The sequence below is a fragment of the Typopeltis vanoorti genome, chromosome 3 (assembly GCF_054136105.1).
Source record: "Typopeltis vanoorti isolate ZY-2024b chromosome 3, IOZ_Tvanoo_1.0, whole genome shotgun sequence".
Lineage (NCBI taxonomy): Eukaryota > Metazoa > Arthropoda > Arachnida > Uropygi > Thelyphonidae > Typopeltis > Typopeltis vanoorti.
The window spans coordinates 147,102,497-147,128,947 of NC_143551.1; the positions used below are offsets into that span (position 1 = coordinate 147,102,497).

The following is a 26,451-nucleotide window of genomic DNA, read 5'->3' on the forward strand; positions in this document are numbered from 1 at the left end:
AATTTTCCTATATCGTTAATGTATAAATTAAAGAATAGAGGACCAAGTTCTGAGTCCTGTCATATACCACTGTTCCAGTGGCGGCTGGTGACAATAGAAACAGGTGGGGGCCAGCAGCCAAAATCAACTTAATTTTTTTATATTTATATAGTGGGTTCTATTATTGATTTATAGTTGTTATTTCTATTACAATAATGTTTAGTCAGAATTCACTGATGCATTGAGCTATTAATTTTTTAAAATTGTTAGGACAATGGAAGATAAGATGTTCATTTTACTGAACACTTGAAATTGTACCGCATTGTTTATGTGAATTTTACTGGATTCGTGTTTTTGTATTTGCTCGGAAAGATGTTTTAGGTCTTTACAGTTACTGAGTGTCCACAAGCTCTCGGCACCAAACAAAACACAATAAAAACAGAACAAAGATTTTTTTTTTTTCATCACTCACACTAAGCCATGATTTCTTGTCAAAACAGGTTACATAAAATGTTCTTGTTTTTTTACTATCTTGTTGAGTAATATGCACATCTCTGGGTTGGTATGCGCCAAGTCTTTTCATTTCCGATTTTTCTTCTAGACTTAATAACGAGAAATGTTTTTCCAATAAACTATTGATTTTGTTCATAGTTAAAATGTATTATTTATGGATGTAATAAAAATTTAAACTTTAAAATAAATTATAACAAAAAACGACAACAATAATTAAACACACTAAAAACAATAAAACATCAACAACGAGAATAAATAATAAGACAAAGAAAGAATCGCATGCTATTTACGTACAAATGCAGTGATTGGGCCAGACTAAACAGGACCCAAAATAAGCATTGTGCCCGGTAAACAAACACTCTTGCTAGTGTACGTGCTTCACAATCAAAGAATCGCGTGCTATGTATGTACATGCCAACACAGTGACTGGGCCAGACTAAACTGGCCCCAAGATAAGTGTTGCGCCTGGTAGCAAACACGATTGCTAGTGCACGTGCCTCATACATGCCCTGTGTTCTACACGTATAAAATAGGGCCAGCCGTGGCTGGCCCCAGAGACTATACTAAGTCACATTATACAATATTGCCACAAAATATTACAGTAATTTTTTTTATTAAACAATAAAACATGTTGGAAATAATCAAAAAATAATAATTACAAGAAACATATTTTTTAAAATTACAATTATTGGGCTAGTTATACAAATATAGGTGGGGCCTGGTCCCTATGACCCCTATAGAAGAGCAGCCCCTGCACTGGTCACTTGCTTTCTCCTAGACTTAACTCCTCCATAAACCACTCTTTGACATCTGTCAGTCAGCTGCCTCTGATCCAAATCTCCAGATTCATATCCATCCCCATGTGCTCCAATTTTTGCAATAGAGTTCTATGTGGAATCCTGTCAAATCCTTTTGCAAAGTCTAGCAATATCACTGAGCAGCCATTTCCCTTATCCAAATAGTGTGGTGGATGCCCTGTGAACGTCTCTTACCAGAGTGTGTAATTCCAACAAAGAAATTTGGAGGTGGCGGTGTAATGGTATGGTCTCTTTTTCCTGGTTTGGCATCGGACTTCTGTTTGTGGTGCTATGAACATTGAACTCTGATAGGAATCGAACATTCTGGACAATGCGATACTTCCTATTTTGTGGGGTTTCTGGGGAACTGACCATTATCTCTTTTAGCAAGAGAGTGCACCATGTCATAAGGCAGCTGCTGTAACTGCATGGTTTGTGGACAGGAACATCATCACACTTGACTGGCCTCCCCCAGAGCTCTGATTTCAACCCTCTTGAACATATGTGGGATCAACTGGAGCATCAGGGAGTGAGATCAAGGGATGTCTATCTCTCAACTGTGAGAATGGTCCAAAATTCCCATTAGTACCTGTGGAAAGTAAGTCCTGTAGGATTGCTGCAGTCATCACAGGGAAAGGAGGTCCTACGTCTTATTAAGGTGGGCTCATGGCTGTTTGTTCCTCACACTGTGGTGCTCATTGACTTCTTTCCATGTGTGTATTATTAAATGTGTGTATTATTAAATTATAATAATATATATTATTATAATGTTACACTTATTTTATATATATATATATAATATTATGAATTACAAATATTTTAATTTTATATATAATATAACAGAATTTAAAACGGCAAATTTAAATTATATGCAATAATTTCTAAGAGTTGGCATGACTTTAATTTTGCATTTGCTACTACTTAATTTTTTTTTTTTCAACATATTACATGATATTTCTGTTCCTCTGCTTGCTAACCAATTATCAATCTTCCATGAGAAGAAGAAGAAATTTTAACTCTATCAAAGTACATTGCATCTGAGTTTTGGAGAGGAATTATGTAAACAATCATCTCCACTGATTTTTATGAATGCATTTGAGATAATAAACAAGTTTCTCCTCATTTGTGATATCTATAGAACATCTAGAAGATGATTCGCTACTGGAATCCGATTTCCTGTACTAATTTTTAATTATCGACATCAGCAGTAAATGACTCAAACTCTTCACACTTCGTGTCATTTTGATAATGTTCTATTACTGGGTCCATGAAGTTTTTGAACTCAGTAAATGGTTTATGGAATTTAGCTTTATAATTGGTTATATTAAAAAGACACTTCATGCATTCAGACATATACATTCCATTTTTCTTTGGAAAGCAGGCTAGGATATCTTTCCCAGTCACTTTCTGGCTAAGTCTGTCATCTCATCATTTGTGAAAATTGAACTAAAGGCCTTGAAAAGCTTGTTTTAATGTAGAGTTTGGATCAGCAGTCCTGGAATATTTTTTATACATTACAGGATGCAAATTTGTCTTCATAGCACATCCACTTGAATTCCTTGAGCCAGTTGTCTTGAAGGCATGACTTGATTGTTTATAGTTCATGATACAACAGAACTATTTTCTCCTGTGTTTTTACTATTTTATGGTCCTTTACCTTCACCCTTATTTCAAAGATTCAGCAAGAAAAATAAATGAAGTTTGTAAAAACAATAAAATAGTCAACAGAAAATGTGATCTGGTCTCTGGCATGTCTTTGTGATACAATTATGCTTTTTAAATGTACTATTAAAAAGTATTTTTATCATGTATTTTCAAGTATATAATTACACTATGATAATTCATGCTGTGAATTGTGAAAATAAGCTTATGCCAATACTACTGCATACCTGCTTAAGAGTTAAAGTGGGTGTTAGGAAAATTACAGTTGACAGTGAAACAAATGAAAATTGGTTTTGTTAAATTAATTTCTTAAAGTTCTCTCTGATTTTTATAAGAATGTTGATGACTTAGAAGTTATGCAAAAGAAGATGTTATTTGATACCTGACTGTTTATTTCAAAATTATTCTGTAGATGCAGGGCGGCTTTGCTTTATAACAAGGGTGAGCGATTAGTAATTCTACCTGTTGTCATAGATTGGAATTGTTTCGTGTTCAGAAACATCAGGAAAGGTATCTTTGTGCAAACTCAGTTTTGTTGGGGGAGAAATAGCTTACAAAGGAATTAACTTATTAAATTAATTAGATAAGATATAATCTCAAGGTTGAAAATAAAACTATTATATTTATTGGAGGCTGTCTATGATCAAATAACTTGATAGTGAATGAGATGTTTTAAAATAAAAACAGTGTAAATTATGTAAAGAAAATAAAACTGTATATTTTGTGAATGCATTTAGAATGAGGCTGGAAATTCACTTGTCTCTGATAACTTGTCCATGGCAAGTGGATTTCTGGATCACTGATTATATGGATAATTCAGATGTCATGTCACTTTAGGAAGATTTAAACAGTTTAATTTGCACACATGAGTAGAGTTGCTGTTTTAATGCTAAATGCAAAGTTTGCACTTTAGAGTAGAAAAGCATAATTCATTTTACTGTTGGTGGAACTTTTCTCCAAGAGAAGAAGGAATTTCAGGATTTGGAAGTGATAGTGTTTGACAGAGATCCAAAATTCAGGGAACTTCACATTGCATGAGTTGTGAAAGGTACGCAGTGGGTTACTATGATAAAGAGAATGTTAATAAGTAGAGATAAGGAGGTGGTTGTATCACTGTATATAACCATGAACTGACTCACTTGAAATGTTATATGCAAATTTGGACACCTGGTTTTCATTGTTATAAAACTCTAGATCCTTGTTCTTCAACCTGTGGTCCGCAGACCGGTACTGGTCTGGCAGTCTGCCAAAAATTTCCAAAAATTTTTTTGCCTCTCAGAAACAATGCTCCAGCCATGTATATCAAATTTTCTTACCTCTAAGCAGCATGAGATGTTGCACTAGCTAAAAATTGTAATTTTATAATATTGGATTTAATAAATAAAATACCATCTACATTTGTTTATGTTTCTATCTTAGCCATCAGCCAGCCTGCGACATATTTCTCCTATTTTCCCCGGTCTGCAGGTGTAAAAAGGTTGAAGAACACTGCTCTAGATTATTGATCAGGAGACAGAGGTTGAGGAAATGTCAGTTACAGAAATTAGTGAATAGACAGAGGGACAGGTAATATGATAGAAAGTTTTATATTAAAGAGAGAAATTTTATGTTGATAATGAGGGAAGTAGGAAAACAACATGAATACAGTCCCTGGAAGCAGTGATTAAAGGAGCAAAAAATAGATGCTTTGCACAGAGAATGAAGTGCACAAAATGCATTGCTGTAATGTTGTGAATGTGAAAACTTTGGATTTAAAGTACTACAATATTGTAATTATGTATGGAGGCATTCCAAAAGTGATACTTATGTGTGTATATTGTGCTTGGAGTGTGAGGATCTTGAAACATGTCTAGCATTCTGTTTTCTTTCAAAATAACAATAGGGAAACTTATGTGAAATTGTTTATTGCATATAAGAATTTATATGGTTTTTGAGGGAATGAAGATATTTTGGAAGAGTGCAGAGAAGAGTAAGAAGTGTAAATGGGGTGTTTTGGGGGCTCTTTAATGTTGGATATGAAAAGTAGGACCCAGTTGTTGAGCTGGCAGGTAGGACAGTTAATGTGATTTTAGCATATTTGCTGGAGAACATCATAAAGAGAAAACAAGCAGACGTTTCTACTCGTAATCTGGCTTGCAACTGATATGAAAGAGGAAACTGTTACATCATTCCATCCCAATTATGTACAATGTGCATAAACTTTGCATTTACCATTAAAACAACAACTCAACTCATATGTACAAATCAAACTGTTTAAATTCTCCTAAAAGGACATGACATCTGAATTATCCATATAATCAGTGATCCAGAAATGTGCATGCAAGAAAGAGACGCATGTAATAAGAAAGGAGGAAAAGAATTCAAACTGAAGCTCGTAGAACAAATTCTTTTATGTGGACAGTAAAAGTATAGGGATGAGTATCTGAGAATCAGCCTCGTTGCTAGAGATGGTACTAGAGTGAGCAAGCAGAAGATTTAGTGAAATGTTTGGTAAATATTTTGTCAACATGTATTTCATGTTGGGGGAAGGTAAGAGTACTCAGTACAACAATAAAGGAAGATAGAAGATGAAAGTTGAATACAGAGTATTTGAGACAGCATTATTTAATATCCACCTTGCACTAAAGGAGTGGATGACATATTACCATGTGTATTGAGGGAATGTGTGTATGCTTTGTTGTTCAGGGGAGTAACAATAAGGATGCCTCTGAAGTACTGTACCTATCACTGCATGAAGGTTATTCAGAGCAGTAGGGCCAAATTCTTACCTAGTTTGGGGTTTGCATCAGAATGTAAGACTGGATTGATGAAAATCTCTACAGAGGGCAGCATGGATTTGTTACAAGGTAGTCTTGTTTCATCAGTCTGTTAATATAATAGTTATATCTACAAAGGTTATTTTAAATGTTCTGCACATTGTACATAATTGGGCAGTGGAATGATGTAATAGTTTCCTCTTTCATATCAGTTGTAAGCCAGATTATGAGTAGAAACATCTGCTTGTTTTCTTTTTATGATGTTCTTGTTCTTCAAAGTGACTTCAAAACAGTGGAAGAATCTGACTCTGGTGAGATATTTTACATTGATCAGCATTTAGATATTGAAATTGAAACCTTACATGGAAAAAAAATGAAAAAAAACAGCCCTGGAAGGCTCAGCAGTGGTTATCATCAACATACTGTTGGAAGATGATTGGTGCAAAATGTCACAATGTTACAAGTGAAGCAAATATCTTAACCACATCTGCTTTCAGAATTTTGACTGAAAGTTTAAAGAGGAGAAAAATTGCCATCAAGTGGGTCCCATGCCAACTTACACAAGACTAGTAAGCAGCTTGTGAAGAGTATTGTCAAATGGCTTCCACATCCTTATGAGACTGAAGGCAAACATCTTTTAAAGAGAATTGTTGCCATGGATTTAATATGAATACGATATTTTGAACCAGAAATAAAGTCAGTCCTCAAATGGAAACATGTAACCTCCTCTTGTCTCCCAAAAAAAGTTGCATCAACATTTGAAGGTTAAGATTTTTTTTTTTTTTTTTGTTAGTTGGTACAAATTTAAAAACTTGTACCAACTAGTAATCATGCAGAGGTTTCTGTGATTAAGAAGTTCAATCAAATTATTCCGGTTTTGTGACCACATTTTTATTAAAAAATGACTATTTTTTAAAACTAAACAAGTACTAAAAACAAACCCGACAAGTTTCGTTAGTCGTCAGACTAACATCTTCAGGGGTAATGAGAACTAACACTTTAAAGCACAAACTATAAGAAATTACGAAAAAAACAAGTTCATTTAATCAAGTTGTTTAATCTGAGTCTCAGGTCTGGCTTAGTCCCGAAGGTGCGGAAAGAGGGGAAAATTGTTCACTGCATAAAGGAGGATCCAAGACTACTGTTGCAAATTACCGACCGATCAGCATATCAGGAGTCGTTGTCAAGGTCTTAGAGAAAGTAGTCAAGGGAAAAATACAGGAATGGATTGATGAAAACGAGATACTGTACAGGGGACAGCATGGCTTTGTGAAGGGTAGATCATGCCTCAGTAACTTGCTCAAGTTTTATAACAAGGTGACGGCTGAACAGTGATACTGCTGGACCTGGCAAAGGCATTTGACAGGATACCACATGGAATACTAATCCGTAAACTACAACATATGGGAATGGATATAGGGTTGGTGAGGTGGATAGGTGGTTGGTTGATGGAGAGATATCAAAGAGTAGTTTATTCAGGAGTAGAGTCCAAAAGACGGCCTGTGACTAGTGGTGTGCCACAGGGTTCTGTTCTTGGACCACTGCTGTTTAATCTGTTCATTAACGATATAGGGAAGGATCTAAGTGGAACAATTCATTTGTTCGCTGATAATGCAAAGTTGGGTAGAGCAATAGTGAATGCAGAAGATGTCAAAGTCTTGCAGGATGACTTAGATAGATTGGAGTTCTGGGCTAAGGAGAATGGATGTCAGTTTAATGTGACAAAATGTAAGGTTATGAATTTTGGGGTGAAAAGATTAGCAGCAGTATACCACATTGGTGGAATGTACTCCAAGAGATTGATGAGGCCAGGGACTTGGGAGTGTTGGTGGATAGGGAGATGAAGTTTAGGGGGGAACACTGCAAAAGTAGCTAAATCAGCTCATCAACTCACTTGGTTGTTGAAAAATACCTTGACGAGCAGAGACAAGCAAGTTATTGTACCTCTGTACCGAGCCTTGATAAGACCTCATCTCGACTACTGTGCCCAGATTTGGTCACCTCAGTTCCTTCTTGATGGGGAGGAGGTGGAGAGGATCCAGAGGTGAGTGACTAAGATGATAACAGGTCTATGGAATGAACCATATGAGAACAGGTTGAAGATTTGTGGGTTGCAGAAACTAGTTGATAGGCAGAGGAGGGGAGATATGATTGAGACATTCAAATTGCTAAAGGGATTCTATAGGATTAATTCAGAGGATATTTTTGAGATCAGAACTTGTGGTGGGAGAACTAGGGGACACCTATGGAAGCTGGGCAAGAGTGTGGTTAGCAGGGGTGTTAGAGCTGGGTTCTTTACTTTTAGAGTGGTAAATGAGTGGAATAAGCTGCCAGAGTCTGTTGTGGGTGCCATGATGGTGAACGAGTTCAAGACAAGGTATGATAGATACTGTGAGAATGTAATCGCATAGTTGTGTGGACATAATGTTTAGGGCCTCCGTCGATGAGTCTAAGGACTCCTGGAGTCGCCCGAAATAATAATAATAATAATAATAATAATTTGTTGGTATTATGAACATCAAAAAAGTTCATTAAAAAAACCAAATAACAGATCTATACAATCGTTAATGCGTGTTAGCTGGAAACAACAATGCTATTTGATGTCACGTTCTGTGGTTCACTTTCACTCTATCTGAGGTCTGAACTGGGTAAATTTTTAATAAACGCTGACCAAACTTGATTTAAAAGCAAACTTTGATTTTTGTTGCATTGTGTAGGAATTTTAATCATATCTGCTGCCTCTTTGAATTTTCTTGTGAAACAGTTTTTATCAATGTAGGACATGTTTGTTCTGTCCCAGAGTACATCATGACCAGTAGAAGCTGTGTGAAATGCCAAGCCACACTTATGTTCTCTCTTTTTTTGTACGTACTTTTGATGTTCGCTCATGCGGATTTCTCCTGATCTCCCCATCTGGCCTACGTAGCAGATGCTACAGGAACCGTGAATATTTTAAACTCCTGGTTTTTTAATTGGGTGATGTGGAGGTTTCGGAGGATGAAGAGATTTTGATATTTTTTCAAGTGGCAGGAAAGTCAGTTTTATGTTACACTTGTACAGAAGTTGGCGAATTATCTGTTACATTCTTGATATAAGGAAGGGTGTGTGTTCTTGAAGTCTTGTTTATTTAAGTTTCTTGTAGGTGCTGTATTGAGAATTTTCTTAATTGTCTTAGTTTTGAAACCATTCAGTTGTAGAATTTGTGTTAAGTATTGTATTTCTTCTTTCTGCTTTTCTTCTGTACTGAGGATGCTGTATGCTTTATCCCTTAAGGTTTTTATGAGGCCTATTTTTTGCTTGGGGTGGTGGTGATGGTGTTAGATAGCATGAAGGAATCTTCCTGTGTTTGTTGGCTTTCTATAAATGGAGAACGATAATCTGTTTTTTCTCTCATTTATATCTATAAGGATGTCTAGGAAAGGAAGTTTTTTATTTTCTTATAGTTCCAGTGTGAATTTTATGTTTGGATGTAAGTTATTAAGATAGTCTTTAAATGGTTAGTTCTAGTACTCTTCCTGGCCAAATGATGAAGTACCGCCCACATAACAGAGCCAAATTTTTGGTTTGATGTACCAGTTTTTTAGAGCATTATTTTCAAATTTTTCCATATAGAGGCTTGCTAGAGCTCGTGAGAGGGGGGTGAACCCATTGCTAGTCCTTTATGTTCCCAGAGTTTGTCTTGGTAAAGGAAGAATGTGTTTTTTATGCAATGTTCGTAGAGCTGTACAATGTCCGGTGGGAACAGATATTCTAGGATGTTTACTGTTTCATTTCTTAGAATCTTTGTGAAAAGGCTGACCACATCTAAACTCGCTAATATGTCTAAAAGATCGATGTGTATATCTTTTACTTTCTCTATGAGGTCTGTGCTGTTCTTAATGAACGATGGTGTTTTTCCTATATGTGGTAAAATCAAGTTTGTAAGGTGCCTTGCAAGATTTGAGGTAGGAGAATCCCTTCCGTCTACTATCGGTCTTAGTGGTATATCTCGTTTATGAATTTTGGGAACTCCATATATTCTAGGAACTAGTGGGTGTTTTGATTGTAAATTTCTTTTTAGTTCCTCAGACCAGTTTGGTATATTCTTGATAAGTTCATTGGTTTTGTTGTGAGTTCTCCAAGTGGGGTTTCTGTCTAATGCTGTGTAGGTGTTGGAATCTTCAAGAAGGCTTTTCATTTTTTCGTTAATCTTCTGAATTTAAAATCACTGTTGCATTGCCTTTGTCTGCTTTTATTATGACTATGTTTTTGTCTGATTTGAGTTTATTAAAGGCTGCAAATTCTGTTTTTTGTAGGTTTTTTGGTGGTACTTTGCAATTTAATAGTAATGCTGTGTTTTGAATGCGGATCAGATCTGCTATATCTCCTGGTACATTTCTTATTCCTTTTTCAATTTGGGCTGTGATATCAATTTTCGGGACTTGTTGTGACATTACAGTGAAATTAAAGCCTTTCATAAGAAGATTTGTTTCATCTCTCGTTAGGACTCTTGAGGAGAGGTTAATTACTACTTTGGAGTGAACTAGATGTTTTCTTTGCTTTTCTTTTTCTTTTAGAAGGGAATTGAATTTTTTAATTAGGATGCATTTTTTCTTTTCGGACACCATTGTAGCTTTATTGTATGTGATGGTGTCTATGTTATTCCATAGTTCAGACGGCAGTGATGTGGCAAGTTCGTTATGTATATTACATGTATCCTGGTAATCTTGAACAATTTCATTGTCTCTGCAACGTTTAAAAATATCAAACAGTTGATAAAGTTCTGCTTTTTAATGCGTAATTTCTCAAATTGTGAAACTTTAGACCATTAAACTCACTGTGAGTTTCTATAATCATGCAGAGGTTTCTGTGGTTAAGAAGTTCAATCAAATTATTCCGGTTTTGTGACCACGTTTTTATTAAAAAAGACTTTTTAAAACTAAACAAGTACCAAAAAACAAACCCAACAAGTTTCGTTAGTCATCAGACTAACGTCTTCAGGGGTAAAGAGAACTAACAGTTTAAAGCACAAACTATAAGAAATTACAAATGGTATTATGAACATCAAAAAAGTTCATTAAAAAATACCGAATAACAGATCTATACAACTGTTAATGTGTGTTAACTGGAAACAATGCTATTTGATGTCACGTTCTGTGGTTCACTTTCACTCTGTCCGAAGTCTGAACTGGGTAAATTTTTGATAAACGCTGACCAAACTTTATTTAAAATCAAACCTTGATATTTGTTGCATTGTGTAGGAATTTTAATCATATTTGCCACCTCTTTGAATTTTCTTGTGAAAAAGTTTTTATCAATGTAAGACATGTTTGCTCTGTCCCAGAGTACATCATGACCGGTAGAAGCTGTGTGAAATGCCAAGCCAGACGTATGTTCTCTCTTTTTTTGTACGTCCTTTTGATGTTCGCTCATGCGGATTTCTCTCGATCTTCCCATTTTTTGATGTTCATAATACCAACAAATGAACTTGTTTTTTCGTAATTTCGTATAGTTTGTGCTTTAAACTGTTAGTTCTCTTTACCCCTGAAGATGTTAGTGATGACTAACGAAACTTGTGGAGTTTGTTTTTTAGTGCTTGTTTAGTTTTAAAAAACAGTCTTTTTTTGATAAAAATGTGGTCATGAAACCGAATAATTCGATTGTACCAACTAGTTTCACTCATGCCCAACTATTGGGCTCTTCAGGGTTTATAAAAAGTATATAAAAGGCACATAAAAATAGATAACTACAGAGTTGTTCAAATGCTGAATAAAATTGTTACAATGGCAATAAATTCATACTAACAAGATTGTCGAGTCATGTGGCATGCATCAGCTGTAACCTAGCAAAGATCGAAAATAATTGAAGATTCTTAGGTTTAAGGTTCTTATTAACATCCGACCTCCATGGAGTCAGAGACTCATCGTGGTTCTTAATGATAGTAATGGCTTATGACAAGAAGGAAGTGACACTAGACAGAACTAATAATGTCACTACTATTACTAGAAATCTCTGCAATGAATATTTTGAAATCTTTACTATAAAGTTTTGGGACATTCTGCCCAAAAAATTCATAGCAAAAGAGTTTGACACCTGAAATGTTCACATCCAGAGTTGTCATTTTGCTCATAGTGTATGTGTGGCCATGTTTCATGTCTATTAACTGACCTTTTTTAAAATGGAAATGACAAACGTTCCTCCACCACTGGAGGGAAGTACACTTTACTCTGTTTCTTAAGTTGAAAGAAACACTTTATGGAAAATTTTGCCACCATTGATGAGGTTTCTGATGTAGCGACCTGATTTACCAATCTCATTTACAAAAATCAAGTTTGCTAACAGATATGCAAGACTTGTCCAAATGCTGAGCAGCATTGATAAGGCAGATTAAAAATTATATTGAAGTCCTGTAATAATATTTTATTATTATTAAACTTCCATGGAGTCAAAAGGTCCCACTGTAATATACACAGTTTTTCAAACTGTGTATATTACAATGTACCACTCACTTACCACGCTCCATGCAAACACACCTACTCCTCATTCCCTTGATCACACTCTCCTCGTACAGCTTTCAGGGATAACATCTTGTTCTCTCTCTCTCTCTCTTTTTACCCATTCTATGCAAACTTTCCCCACATTAATCTGATAATAATTCCTTAACAGCTTATATGTCTCAATTATGTCCTCTCTTCTCCTCCAATCCACCAATTTTTGTAAATTGCATTTCTCAATCTGTCTTCATACTCAACATTCCAGAGACCAGAAACCACCTTAGTCATTTGCCTCTGGATCTTTTCCAGTATTTTAGAAAAGGTCCAGAGACCTTTCCATCAGAGATGAAGAAGTAGTGGAAAGGATCCAGAGGCAAGTGACAGAGATTGTTGTAGGTCTATGAAATTCTCTCTATGAGAGCAGAATTAAAGGTCTGTGAGCTTCAAAAACTAGCTGATGAGGTTTCTGATGTAGCGACCTGATTTACCAATCTCATCAACAAAAATCAAGTTTGCTAACAGATATGCAAGACTTGTCCAAATGCTGAGCAGCATTGATAAGGCAGAATAAAAATTATATTGAAGTCCTGTAATGCAGTTCAGGTGAATAAGAGGAGACATAATAGAAGCATATAAGTTATTAAAGGAGTTTTTGTAGGATTGACATTAAAGATTTTTTCAGTACATGGCAGGAAGGGAGAAATGATGTGTAAGAATGTGGTTAGTAAGGGTGTTAGGATTAGATTTTTTTGGTTGGAGAGTAGTGAGTGGATTGCAGGATTGTTGTGAGTACTTCATCAGTGAACAAGTTAAAGGAGAATATTTGGCAAATTAAACATTATTCTTGTGCTAACGTGTATATATTTCTAATCATTGTGTCACAAGTATCGTTAAAAAATCAAAGTTTAAGGAGAGGTATGATAGGTATTGTGTGACTAATGGATCTGTTGTGATGAGTCTTCTGATGCCATCGAGATATCTGTATAATAGCAATATAATTTTTTTTAAAATTTATCTTTGAAATGCAGTTCAGATTTTGAAAATTTGTTATTGCTCTGGTAGTATAACATAATTGTTACATGCTTTATCTTGAACATCTGCTTTTATCACACTTCATTGTTTTTCTAATAAATATATATTTTGTTGTTTCTTTTCTAGATTATTTAAAAGTCACAAACATGCATTCCGTTCATGTTAAAAATGTAATATGAAGAAATCATGCCTCCAAATAATTTTCCAATGCCTCATATTCTTGCTGCTGCTGATCTTCTTCCTCTAGCTGGTATTGAAGCTAGATATAACCATAACAATAACAATAATCATCATCCTGTGTGGACTGCAAGAGAATATTTGTTTCAGACAATTTTCCTGCGTATCACTGTTGCATATTCAAGAGCATTTTCTCATTCTATTAGAAGACTATTTGAATATGTTCTTCTGCTAACAGTAAGTTTAGTATATTTAAATTAATATTGACATGCTACACCCACAGTGTTAAGATTGTGAAAATATAAGTATCTGGCAATATTCTCAAATTAGGTAGGAATTTTTTATTCATTTTCCTATTTAACACTGTTCCTTCTTTTTGAAAATTTTATTTTGAATTTTTCATGATGTGGATTTGAAATTACAGCTTAGCTATTTAGTTCTTACTAGAACCTTTAAGTTCCATTGTTCAACACTTAAATTCTGAACTTAATAGTTTGCGACCAGCCACATTGCGCTTTCTACCTTTAACTGTGGTAAAGGTATCAAATTAGTTATTTCATTCATTTATTCTGCATTAATGTTTTTTGGTTGTTATTCAGTTGCAATGACATTAATTTATATCAGTGACATAAAAAGACATTAATTACCCCTTGAATACAAGCTTAATTTTAATATATCCATTACTACTATTTAATTTTTGCAAAACAAATAAATTGAATTAATGGACAGTGTTTCAAAAGTTTGGTAAAAAAAATAAGTTAAATGCATTTTTTCAGAAAAATCATCTTTATTTCTCAATGTAGTCTCCATTGAGGTCAACACATTTGGTCAAGTGAGTTTCCAAATTTTTTCATCCCATCTAAAAAAGTAGAATTTGTCAATTTGTGCAAAATGACAGCCTTGATGACATTCTCATTTGAAGAAACGTTTTTTCCCACCGAGTCAAATTTTTAAGTTTGGGAACAAGAAGAAGTCACACGGGGCCAAGTCCAAAGAATATGGTGGATGTGGAACCAATTCGAACCTCAATTCGTGCAATTTCGCCAATTGCAACAGCCGATGTGTGGGAAGGTGCATTATCTTGACAATTTTGGCTGTTTTTCTTCAGTTCTTCTTTTAAATGGTCCAACAATGATGCATAATAGACTCCTGTTATTGTCTTACCCTTTTTCAAATAGTCTATCATGATAATTCCTTGGGAATCCCAAAAAACAGTGACCATCGCCTTCCTGCTGACAAAACGGTCTTTGCCTTTTTCGGTGTTCTTTTGCTGAGCATTGTCCACTGTTTTGACTGCTGCTTGGGCCCAGGTGTGTAGTGATGGATCCAAGTTTCATCTGCAGTCACGAATCAACACAAAAAATCCTGCGCATTGTGATTAAATATCGCCAAACACTGTGTTGAAATGTCTTTTCGTATGTGTTTTTGATCGACAGTCAACAATCGCAGCACCCATCGCGCGCACACACACACACACACACACACACACACACACACACACAGCTTTTTCATGTGCAATTTTTCATACAGGATGTTATACACCTCTTCAGTTGAGATGCCTACAATCTCAGCAATATCACACACTTTCACTTGGCGATCTTCCATAACGATACCATGAATTTTTTCAATCATTTCCTTCGTAGTGACCTCAGTTGGGTGTCCAGTACGTGCTTCATCTTCAATTGGACTTATGACTATGTTTAGACTCATTTATCCCAAAATAAATAGTCTTTAATGCTAGTGCAGAGTCCCCATGAACTGCATGTAACTCGGCTTTGATCTGCATGGCCGTCCACTTCTTCAGATAGAAGTGTTTTATCAATGCACGAAACTCGTTTTTCTCCATTTTTATAAAAAATGTGAACATGGTCATTTTAAATGTTTGCCAAATGAGAATTACATGTCGCACATGGCTAAATATTTTGCCAGGGGTCACTGGTATGAATGAATGAATTGTGTCGCCGTCTAATGGAAATTTACCAAACTTTTCAAACAAACCTTGTATTTTCTTTGAAATTTTAATATAATCTTATTTCATTTTATTTCTTAATTGAAGGAAGAACATGAAAAGGACAAATGTTTAATTAAACTAAAACTCATTTACCATCATTTCAATTTGTAGCATGCATTCATATTTAATTCAGCCTGGATGTGTATGAGTATCTGATAATTTTCATTTTTTAGTGTGATGTCACTATTCTGCTTACTGGAGGCCTGCAGTAGTTTGAAAAAAAATGGATTATCCAAACTATAGTAGCCTACTTACCATGTGTTACATCATTGGTTTTCTATGAATTCACTACTATTATTTTTTCTGTGTCAACTAAGAATAAATCTTTAAACTATCTCTCTGGGACCCATTTTCCTTTTCAAGCTCTGACGATATTTGTTTGTTTTGGCTGCGCCAATAATCAGAGCTTTAGAACAGAAAATTCTTGTCAAAAGAAACCGTCCCGGAGGTCAAGTGTTACCTAACCTTATTAAAAGAATTAAGTAGCTTAAAGTAATCTTAGCATACAGTCATGGCCTAAATTGTTCTTAACTTCCTTTATATTCCCCTTATGCATAGGTCCATAGTTTTATGAGTGGTAAAATCAGTTTCATGCTCAGATAAAACTCAGGCTTACATATAAAAACATGTTTATTAAATGGTCAAAGAGATTTCAATTAAGTTTAACATGTCAAAGGCTAATCACATTTTTATCATTACTAAATCACTAGTTAAGCAAGTAAGAAATGTTCAAACTGACAAGTATGCTATTCACATTTCATTGGTAAATTAAATCCACACATAGCACAAAACATAAGTCAACTTCTAAACTAAATTTTTTGTCATTTTACTCCTTCACATTAGATTAGGAACTGCACAATCATAAGATCTCAGACTACCAATCCAATACAGTCAATAAATCATTGCACTATAAAGTTCTCTTTCCTCCTAGTCAAAATTCTTGTTCCTTCTTTCATCTAAAACTAATTATTACATAGGTAAAAGAAAAGGTTTTAGTACTTTATCACCTTGACGTGATGATATTGTGATTCTTTCGTCCGTCCTTTGTTTGGGGGATATCTTTCTGCTACGGCAAGTTGCCTCCACGCAGAAGTCACTTGCTAGTCACAAATCGGGCATCTTTCTTTGCTGGACACATGCTCATCTCATGGTTTGCTGTTGTTAGCTCAACCGCCATCAAAGGAGAATCCTTTGCTATCTCACATCGGTAAAACCTTTACTGATGGCCCGAATTGGAAAACTGTTGTCATCTCGCATATAGCCTTGTCTGACTCGTGTCAGTCAGCAACGGGGAAAGGTTGCAGCTCGTCGTTATCAAGCTTCCTTCCGATCATCAGCATCGCTGGTCTGCATGAGAACACAGGAACAGGCAACAACAAGAAGGAAAAAAAACAAGAGAGAAAGAGCTTCAAACACATCTGAACTCGCTTGTATTCTCCTTCATAGCGCCCTCTTTCCGTCTTCGAATCTTATTCAAGGCGCCTCCCTATTTGCTCTTACGAAGTGGCGTCACATTTCTGCTCCTCGATGAGCGCACTTTTCGTGGAATGCGAATTCCATTCACTTTCGATGAACGCCTCTGCCTCGGGGGTTTACGTTATCGGCGGAGGTCAGCAAGCAACCTTTGGACTTTTGTTAGCATTTAGATACATGTTCTTGTATAGAGCACAATTTAACATTAAAGCTTTAAACAATACATTTATGTTTGAATATGCAATTTTTCTAATTTTCATTTTCTAAAGAAAATGTGACATGTTCTCTCATATAATATGCTTTCTTTGCCAACAGTACAAGTATTTTCTTACTTAGTATTGTGTTTTAGTTAAATCTTGAATGAATGATTCTTTTCTTGAAAGAGTCCTCATTCAAGATCTAACACATGGTACTAAACTGTGCTATAGGTTTTCAGCCTCTTGGGAGTGAGGGTTGACATAAAAAAAAGAAAAATGAAATAGCAAAATACCATATGGCAAGCACCAGGTCCAACACATATCCTTTTAATTTCTTCTAACATCCTAGGTTGGTAATGGATGAAATTATGGCCAAAGTAACTCGGACTATTCATAGATTTTTATGGAATTAAAAACCTGAGTTTGAATAAATTGTTTCCACTTCCATATGAAACTAGCTAAACTAACCTTCACTTAAGTAAGGAATCTCTTATAAAGATTTCTTTCTTCCTAGCACTATTTCAACTAAGGTCTTTTCCTATCAGGATTTGAACCTAAAAAATAATTCAGACTATCTGATTATGCTTCAACATAGCAATGCCAGCCTATTTGGCAGAGCCTTTGTAGCTCATTAACTAATCTCATAATCACATATGAGATTAGTTAATCTCATATGGAGGTGATGAAATTCATCTGGTTCAACACCTCTGCTTATATATCAGTGGTTAGCCTCCATAGCTCAGTTGGTATTCCTGATGCCTTTTGGTTGGAAATATCTGGGTTCAAATCCCATTTAGGATAGCAAAAAATCTTTATCAAGGCTTTTCAACCGAATATGAGTTAGTAGGTCGCATGTGGAGGTGGCATGGTTTATTGCTGCTTTGCAGCAGGCAGACTCACACATATCTAACTAATAACAATAGTTTTTAGTTAGATACTATGTTTGCTGGTGCAACATATGGTTTTGTTTGAGTCTGTGCAGCACAGTTTCTGTATGAGGGGACATGTGACTTGTTAATTAGTGTCGTTTTTATCCCAGTTGTCTCTAATTGCACTATTTGTTGAGAAATATATTACACAGACTGCTCGTTCCTTATTTACTGACATAATAAAAGTACTTGTTTTTCTTTCCTCTGCAGTATAGTGGCTATTGGGGAGGGCGTGTTGTTTACCTTGGGGAGCAAGTTACTATCGCCCAAATGAGTGTTTAACCTTTTTTTTCATGTTTGAGGTACATGCGAAACATTTTAATTTATTTTTTCGAAAAGTAAAATCAGGGGTGCAAGTTATACACAAAGGTGAGTTATATTCGAGTAAGTACAGTATTTCAGCTACTGATAAGTACATTGGTTCCTTCTTTAAATAGAAAAATAGCTCGGATGACAGTGATAATACAAAACGAGTTTGCAATAATAGTTCGTGTGTAGTTTCTGAAGAGAAAGAGGTCTGTAACGAATCCACAAAAACACAGAATTCCCATCAGTTGCAATGCGATAATATTTATACGTTGAACGAAAGGAAAGATTTGCCAACTTGCTGGACACTCGACCAGTGGATTGCATTCAGAGGTAAATACAATTGGTTATTTTGTAAGGACGGTGGTTTTGGGTGTATAACATGCAAAGGTACAGACCCTAGGTGCAAGTTCTTCATATCAGGGTATTCAATTAGCATCAGAGTGGATAAATGGATTAATACGTATTATAGGGAAAGGGTCTAAACAAACTCCACCAGAATAAATAAATAAATAAATAAAATTTTAAAAAATGTTGCGACAATCTAGCAATAGCCTCACATTTATGATCCTTACTTTAAGGGGTCCCAGAGCTTATTCATTTAGAATTCAACTACTGGATGATACTATTGCCATAAATACAATTGTCTTTTTAAATAAAGTGCTGAACTCCTTATGTATCACTCTAACTACGACCATAATGATGAACTCTTCATGTCAAAACTCTGGGAAATTGAAGACAATGCTGCAAAAAGGAGGCAGCTCCATTTTTGGTTAAAAATTGAGTTATAGGTTAAAAAATACAGTATGCATTTTTTACATGGAGTGTATTCAAATACTCAAATATCTATTCACATGTGTATTATGTTGGCAAAACGTTTCAAGTAACAGTCAAAAGATTTTTTTTTTGGAATAGTTTTTATTTATTTTAGAAAAGTTAATAAAATTGGAGTTGCTCTTTTGCCACCGAATTTTCAATCAAGAACTATACTTCTTAATATTATATATAAAATATTTTCAAACATATATTTACACACACACCCCTTAAAAAGACATAAAAGATTCCATTCCATGTACCTTTATTGTTTGATTTTTGAATGTCCAATTGTATTATACTAGAAATGTAATATACTAGAAATATACTAGACTGAGGATAGTTCACGATATGTGTACCAACATATTTGTGCTATAATTAACCTTAGTCAATTACATATTTAACTTCACTTAACGTGTAAATTTATTTAAATGAATAGCACAGTTATCCCTTCACAAATTAGCCTCCTATCAAAGTAATGCATTGTAGTTTTCCAAACCTCTTATCAGTTTGCATTCATGTAAAAATGTATACAAGAGGTAGTTTGCATTTGAAAATGTAACTTTCAGACATACTTGCCCAAAGAAGAAACACATCCTCCAAATACTTGTTGGAGAGTTGCCAGGGTGGAATCAGTGATGGCCTATGTGTAGGATAGTAGCATTAGAGATGGGGGAAGGTGGGAGTGGTTGTATAATATATTGCTGAGTTGAATGAAGTTTGGAAAAGTATTGATAGGTATGGTATAAATTACACAAGAATCTATACAATAAAATTGAAATCTGTTTGGTCAGTATGCAGAAACAGCTGAATTGATCTTGATGAAATTTTGGGGGTTATGTTAAGGGTTGCCTTGAATATGTCTTATGCTACTAAGTTATTTCACCCATCATTTCATTATATTTCATTCAATGTTTCTGATATTGTGAATAAGCAGAATTTTTGGTTTGTGAACTTGCCTTACTGACTTCCAAGAACAGCTAGTTGCATACAATAGAAGTATGGGAAATGGCCTACAATCCATAGAAGTGTTGCAAACAGGATACTTTTGAATGAACTGCTCCTGGGATACCTGTGCATAAAATCAGCTTGAAAATCAGTGTGGCAATCATGTTGATGAGAAACTCGAGTGTACTAACTTTATGTATTGTTGCTTGGCTACAGGTGAAAGTCTCTCCATATAAACATTTGTAGAAGTGCTGATACAGACCAGCTATGGAATAACTGTGAAGTATTGAATGCTGTGAATAGCAGTAAGGAGGGGGAGAAATGTTTCCATCCACCTCCTCACTTTCCTAATTCCAACCATCTATCCCTTTGAATTTACCTACCTCCAATTTAGGAAATGAGTTGTTTTGAGATCCTGCTGTTTTTCATTAGGGCAGTAGTTATATGTAGCTTGGTTCACAATGAGACAGGATGAGTAGTAGTAAAGATCTTCACATATGTGTCATGGACAGGGAAAAGCACTTATTGTGTTTTATAGAGAGGCATTAATATACGTGACCTTGTAATACTTTAATCATAATGTGAACAAAATATTTTTTAATTAATTGGTTTATATTATTTTCTAAATTACTACACAGAATTGTGGACAGACAAATATTTGAAAAAAGACAACTGGCAAACAATTAATGAAAATGAAAAGGAAATAACTAAAGAAGAATTAGAAATCAGCCTGAAAGAAACAAGAAACAGAAAATCACCTGGAGAAGATAAACTAGGTTCAGAACTATATAAATATTGAGTAACTAGATTCAAAGAAAGACTCTTATTATTTTTAAATAAAATTTATTCAACTGGTATCCCCCCAATAGAATGGAAAAAAGCAATTGTGATTCCTATCTTTAAAAAAGGTAATAGAGATGACCCTAAAAACTATAGAGGTATCAGTATACTAAATTCCTGTTACAAAATATATAGCAGAATCCTAAATAGCAAACTAATGAAATATTCCGGAAACTTTCTTTTAGAAGTACAGAATGGATTTAGAAAAGGACGATCATGTATAGACCCGGCCTTTTGCCTAAAATTAATAATAGAGAAAAGAAGAGAATACAATTTAGAAACACATATTGCATTTATTGACTTTGAAAAAGCATTTGACAAAGTTAAAAGAAACATATTATTTAACATATTAAAAGGAAGACAAATACCAAATAATATCCTAAAAGCTATCAAGTATATATGAAAATAATCAAATACAAATAAGATTAAATGACGAGCTATCATATATGAGAGAGATAAGCCAAGGGGTCCGACAGGGTTGTCCCCTCTCAGCAACTCTTTTTAATATCTACTTAAATGAAATAATAATAAAATTGAATAAAAATTTACATCAAGGAATTAAAATTTCTCCTACAGTAAACTTAAACACTCTCCTCTTTGCCGACGACCAAATAATAATTACAAATTCTGAAGATAACTTACAGAAAGCTATTTTAAATCTAAATGAGATAACCAAAGATTATGGTATGATAATATCAACAGAAAAATCAAAAACTATGGCCCTTAAAGGACAAGATCCAGCAAGAACTAAAATAGTAATAGATAACAAGATCTTAGAACAGGTGAATTAATTTAACTACCTAGGATGTACGATCACATATGAAAATGAAAAAGATATAAACGTAAAAATCACAAAATATTTAAAAATAACAGGTGTAATTAACTCTATATTTAAACCAAACCTAGTTCAAAAACAAACCAGACTAAAAGTATACAATACATTAACCCTTCCAGTCTTAATGTATGGAAGCGAAATCTGGACAATTAAACAAAAAGACAAACAAAGATTAACAACAGCAGAAATGAAGTTTATGAGAAAAACTGCAAAGTATACCCTATTTGATCACAAAAGAAATGAAAAAATTATGAAAGAATTAAACCAAGAACCAGTAATAGAAAAAATTAAAAAATACAAACATAAATGGATGGAACATGTTCAGAGAATGAAAACAGAAAGATTACCAAAACAAGCCCTAAAATACAAGCTATTAGGAAAAAGAAAACCAGGACGTCCTCTTGAACGATTCAACGATGACTTCTAAGATGACTTCCCCGGAACAGGCTGGGCTAGGCCTAAATCCTTGATATGCATGATGATGATATTATTTTATACTCACACTGTTTGAAGAATGGATGTTTCAGATAGAAATAATGTTCTTTATTTTGGCAACTTCTCAGAATAAGACTGCATAATCACTCTCCTCAATTGGAGGAGTGTCTGCCTTGGTTATTGATATATATCTTCTAATGCTGATATCAGATCCAGCACTCTCTCAAATCCCTAGGTCCCTCTATAACAGGTTGTTTCAGATAATTATCCCTTAGCAACTGTATAAATTCCACTTCCATCTTCCATTCCCCCTTTTCTCCTTCCAGTTTATATCCCATAGTTAAAGTCTCTCATAACTCATTGTGTTAATCTGCTGATACATGGCATCTTCCTATGGATCCCTTGGTCTATAGCAGCAACCAACAATATATTTAATCTAACTGGCCTCTATCTCACACCAGAAAACCTCAAATGAACCATCTCTCCCCAGACCTAAAATCTTCTTTAACTTATAATTTTGTTGGTTGTAATTCTGCAGCTATCATCAGCAATATCCCACCTCCTATCCTATTCCCTCTATCCTCCCTGAAAATATAATACCCTTTATATTTTATCCCTGTAACTATACAATTTTCTATCAACCAGGTCTCACTGATGCGTATAATTTTTGGCCAAGTTGAGCTGACCAATGTCTGAAAATTCCTCTTCCTAAATTCTGGCACTCGTGTACATGCATTTCAACATCCTCTTGTACCCACAATTACCTTGTTTAATGTCATTACCAATCCATTCAAATTGGAAACTTGTGAAATTGCATTCATCATTGCATAATCATTTCTGTAATCATGCTCATTTATCACAGGGGTGGCCAGAACAGAATTTTGAGCACTACAGGATTTTTCACTTTGAAACAATAAATGAGGATAGGAAGGAGACTCTTAAGGTGACAGCTTAGTAAGAAGGTCTCAATGCCAGCGATTGCTATTTCCAAGTCACTCAATCAAGTGATTTGGAAATATCAAGAGCAATCACATTAATTTCTCCAATCTTTTCCATGACTTGTATTCAGAGGTGAGAGGTTAAAGAAACATGCTATGAAACAAGTAGCAGAATTCATATTCGTAATTAATTGGTTGGACTTAGGGTGATGAAGTTGGTCACTAATGACTTTCTCAATTCCATTTCCTTCCCTGCTGGTAACCATCCCTCCTTCCAATCTATGTCCCCATAGTTGAAATCCCCATAATAATTATTCAATCTGTACTCATCATGTTAATTTGCATGTCACCTACGTTCTCCCATATATCCCCTGGATTTTAGTAGCAGCCAGTTATATATTTAGTCCTGTTGGCCTCTATCCCATGCAACAGATAGCCTCAAATGAGCTGCCCTCTGAATCTCTTTCCCTCCTCATGTACTTCTACTCTTTTTGGCTTTAATTCTTTTGTTATCATTAGCAAAACCCCTCTCTCTATCCTGTTCCTTCTGCCTTCTCTGAAGACACTATATCCCTTATATTCTATTCCTATGATCATATCATTCTCAGTTTTCTTCTTTTTCGCTCACTAATGCCTATAAATTTTGGCCAAGTTGTGCTAATCAATGCCAAAAGCATCTCAACTTTGAATACTTCTGACATTAGTATACATAAACTGCAATATCTTCTTTATCCCTTGTGTTGCTTAGCCCACTAAAGTTAAAAACTTGGATTCTTACATTTAGCATTGAGTGATCACTCTTCCACTTACTAACATCTAGGTTGCCTAGAGGTAAGTCACCTGCTCCTCCCCCCCACCAACATTTTAGTTTCTCTGACTTTGTACTCACAAAATCTCACAGAACAACTCTTTCTTCAGGCCTCCTGACACCAGTCCAGCTGTTCACACCTTATATAAATCCTTCTTTCCATCAAACTCATTCCACAAATCCACAAACTCCACACCATTCCTCCTGCACAATCTGTGTGCTGACTCATTCATGATCATAGCTCTCTCTCTCTCTCTCTCTCTCTCTCTCAGCTCACCTCTATCATACCGTGGCAACCGACCTGCAACCTTTACTTTCTTACTCTTCTTTTTCGCATGCACCAGCAACTCTTCATGTCTTCTCGCATACCACACTTATCACCTGCTAAATCATTTGTATCAGCCAAAATAAACATCTCTTTCACCTTAACTCTCTGCATCCTTACAGTATGACTGACTTCCTTTATCTTAGCTTCAGGAAAATACAATTTCATTACACTCTCCTCAAGGGCTCCTCATATCATACTCCTGAATCACCATACAAAATCCCCTCTTTATTTTCACACCATTGCTCTTTCATGCTCTGCATTCTCTCCCCTTTCTTTCACTTCTGTATGATACCATCTGTCAGGCATTTCTCAAACCACTTGGTCTCAAGTTTTATTCTGTGAAAAGCTCCACATAAGTGCGCTATCTTTTTTATCTGGTTACATTTCATTTTCCACTGCATCATTTATGGCAGAAAATGAAGAGCGACCAGATAGTAATGCTGCTTGCAACACTAACTATGCCGACTGCATTATTATTTTGTTAAAAGTGTTTCGTGAGTGAATGTCATATTTATGAAGAGTGACAGTGATTTCGTCTTTCATCTTATTGCTATCACTCTTCTTACTCCATTCACACTTATGACAGCAACTCACAAAACACTTTTGACAAATATGTTTTCCACATTTTCCTTCCAAAAATCTCTCATTCTGTGAAGGCCACACAATTTACACATGCTGCAATGAACATTATCACGCAAGTTAAAATCACCCACCATTGTGTTGAGTATTGGTGCTATGATGCTCTATGCAGTGTAATGCACTAATGCTATGGCACGGGTCACTATCCAGATTGGTTTGCCCTTTATTGAGATCTCATCAGTGGGAGCCAGATGCCGAAAGGTACCAAGGTTAAATCAGTGCAGAAGTTTATATATTTTCCATATACAAAGTAGCAAAAGGATTTAAGTCAGTAGTTTTTATATATAGATATCTATATATAAAGATATCTACATATCTTTATATATAGATTTATATAGATATCTACCTCCAGGGCTCACTTTAGTGAGTACGGGCATGGCAAACACGAGGTACCAGATGCTGGACCATGCCTTACTTCATGTCATATACATCTGTTATATTATTCTGTAGACTGGTCCCTCCTCTCCTTTCTTTGCTTCTTTCTCCTTTCTTTGCTCCTTCCCCCTGATGCTATTAGAGTATTCGAGGACTAGGGGTGAAGCTTTCCTATCTTGCTAAGTCATTTCGTCTTATGCAGCCACCGAAGGAGGCAAGCTAGCCTCAATAGGTGCCAGTCCCAAGCCCAGATAAATGGCGAGGGTTGATGTCAGGAAGGGCATCCGGTCGTAAAACTTCACTCCCAGCTCTAGCTATGACATGAATCAAAGAGAAAATGATATAAGGGCTAGGGCATACCCCTTAAGTGACATGCAGCCACATTGCCCTACAGCTGCGAGAAGTGGACGAGGGCTACCGCATCAAGGGTGGGTGTGGTTAAAGAAGCGAGCCCAGCAGGTGGAGAGGATGTTGCGAGTGGGAACACTGAATGTTGGAAGCATGACTGGAAGGGGAAGAGAGGTGGCAGACAGGATGAGGAAGAGGAAGTTGGACATTTTATGTGTGCAGGAGACAAGGTGGAAGGGGGAGAAAGGCAAAGGAACTGTGAGATGGATATAAATTGTTCTACTCTGGAGCGAATAACGAGGGAAGAAATGGTGTAGGAATTGTGGTGTGTGGCAGAATGAAGGGTGAAGTACTGGAACTGGGTAGAAGGAACAACAGGATCATGCGAATGAAATTGGGTCTTGGAGAAGAGCGGGTGGTCGTATTATGTGTATATGCCCTGCACGTTGGCTGTACAGCAGAGGAGAAAGATAAGTTCTGGAACGTGTTAGATGAAGAAATGAGGGAACTGGAAGAAATCGAGATGGTGATTGTCAGAGGAGACTTGAACGGACACATAGGGAAACAGAATAGAGACTGTGAAAGGGTGCATGGTGGCCCCGGAGTGGGAATGATGAGCCAGGAAGGAGAGAGGGTTGTGGACAGTAGCATTTGATCTGGCAATTGTGAACTCGTTTTTCTACAAGAGGGAAGAACATTTGATAACATTTAGGAGTGGCTACAGCAGTTCACAAATTGACTACATTTTGACTAGAAGAAAACATCTTAAGGTTGTGACAAATTGTAAAGTAATTCCAACAGATCAAGTGGCACAGCAACACCGACTGCTGTGTGCAGAC

The 26,451-nt window shown here is 35.6% G+C and overlaps 1 protein-coding gene across 2 annotated transcripts in view; it reads left to right on the forward strand.

Moving 5' to 3' along the window:
* LOC150108642 (membralin-like) overlaps positions 1-26,451 on the forward strand; it is a 259,480-nt gene that overhangs the window by 3,561 nt on the left and 229,468 nt on the right. For both annotated transcript variants that reach the window (XM_090416100.1, XM_090416101.1), the window contains exon 2: positions 13,339-13,626. In XM_090416100.1, coding sequence (XP_090272226.1) covers positions 13,399-13,626 — 228 coding nt within the window. In that variant the 5' untranslated portion in view covers positions 13,339-13,398. The remainder of the gene's footprint in view (positions 1-13,338; positions 13,627-26,451) is intronic.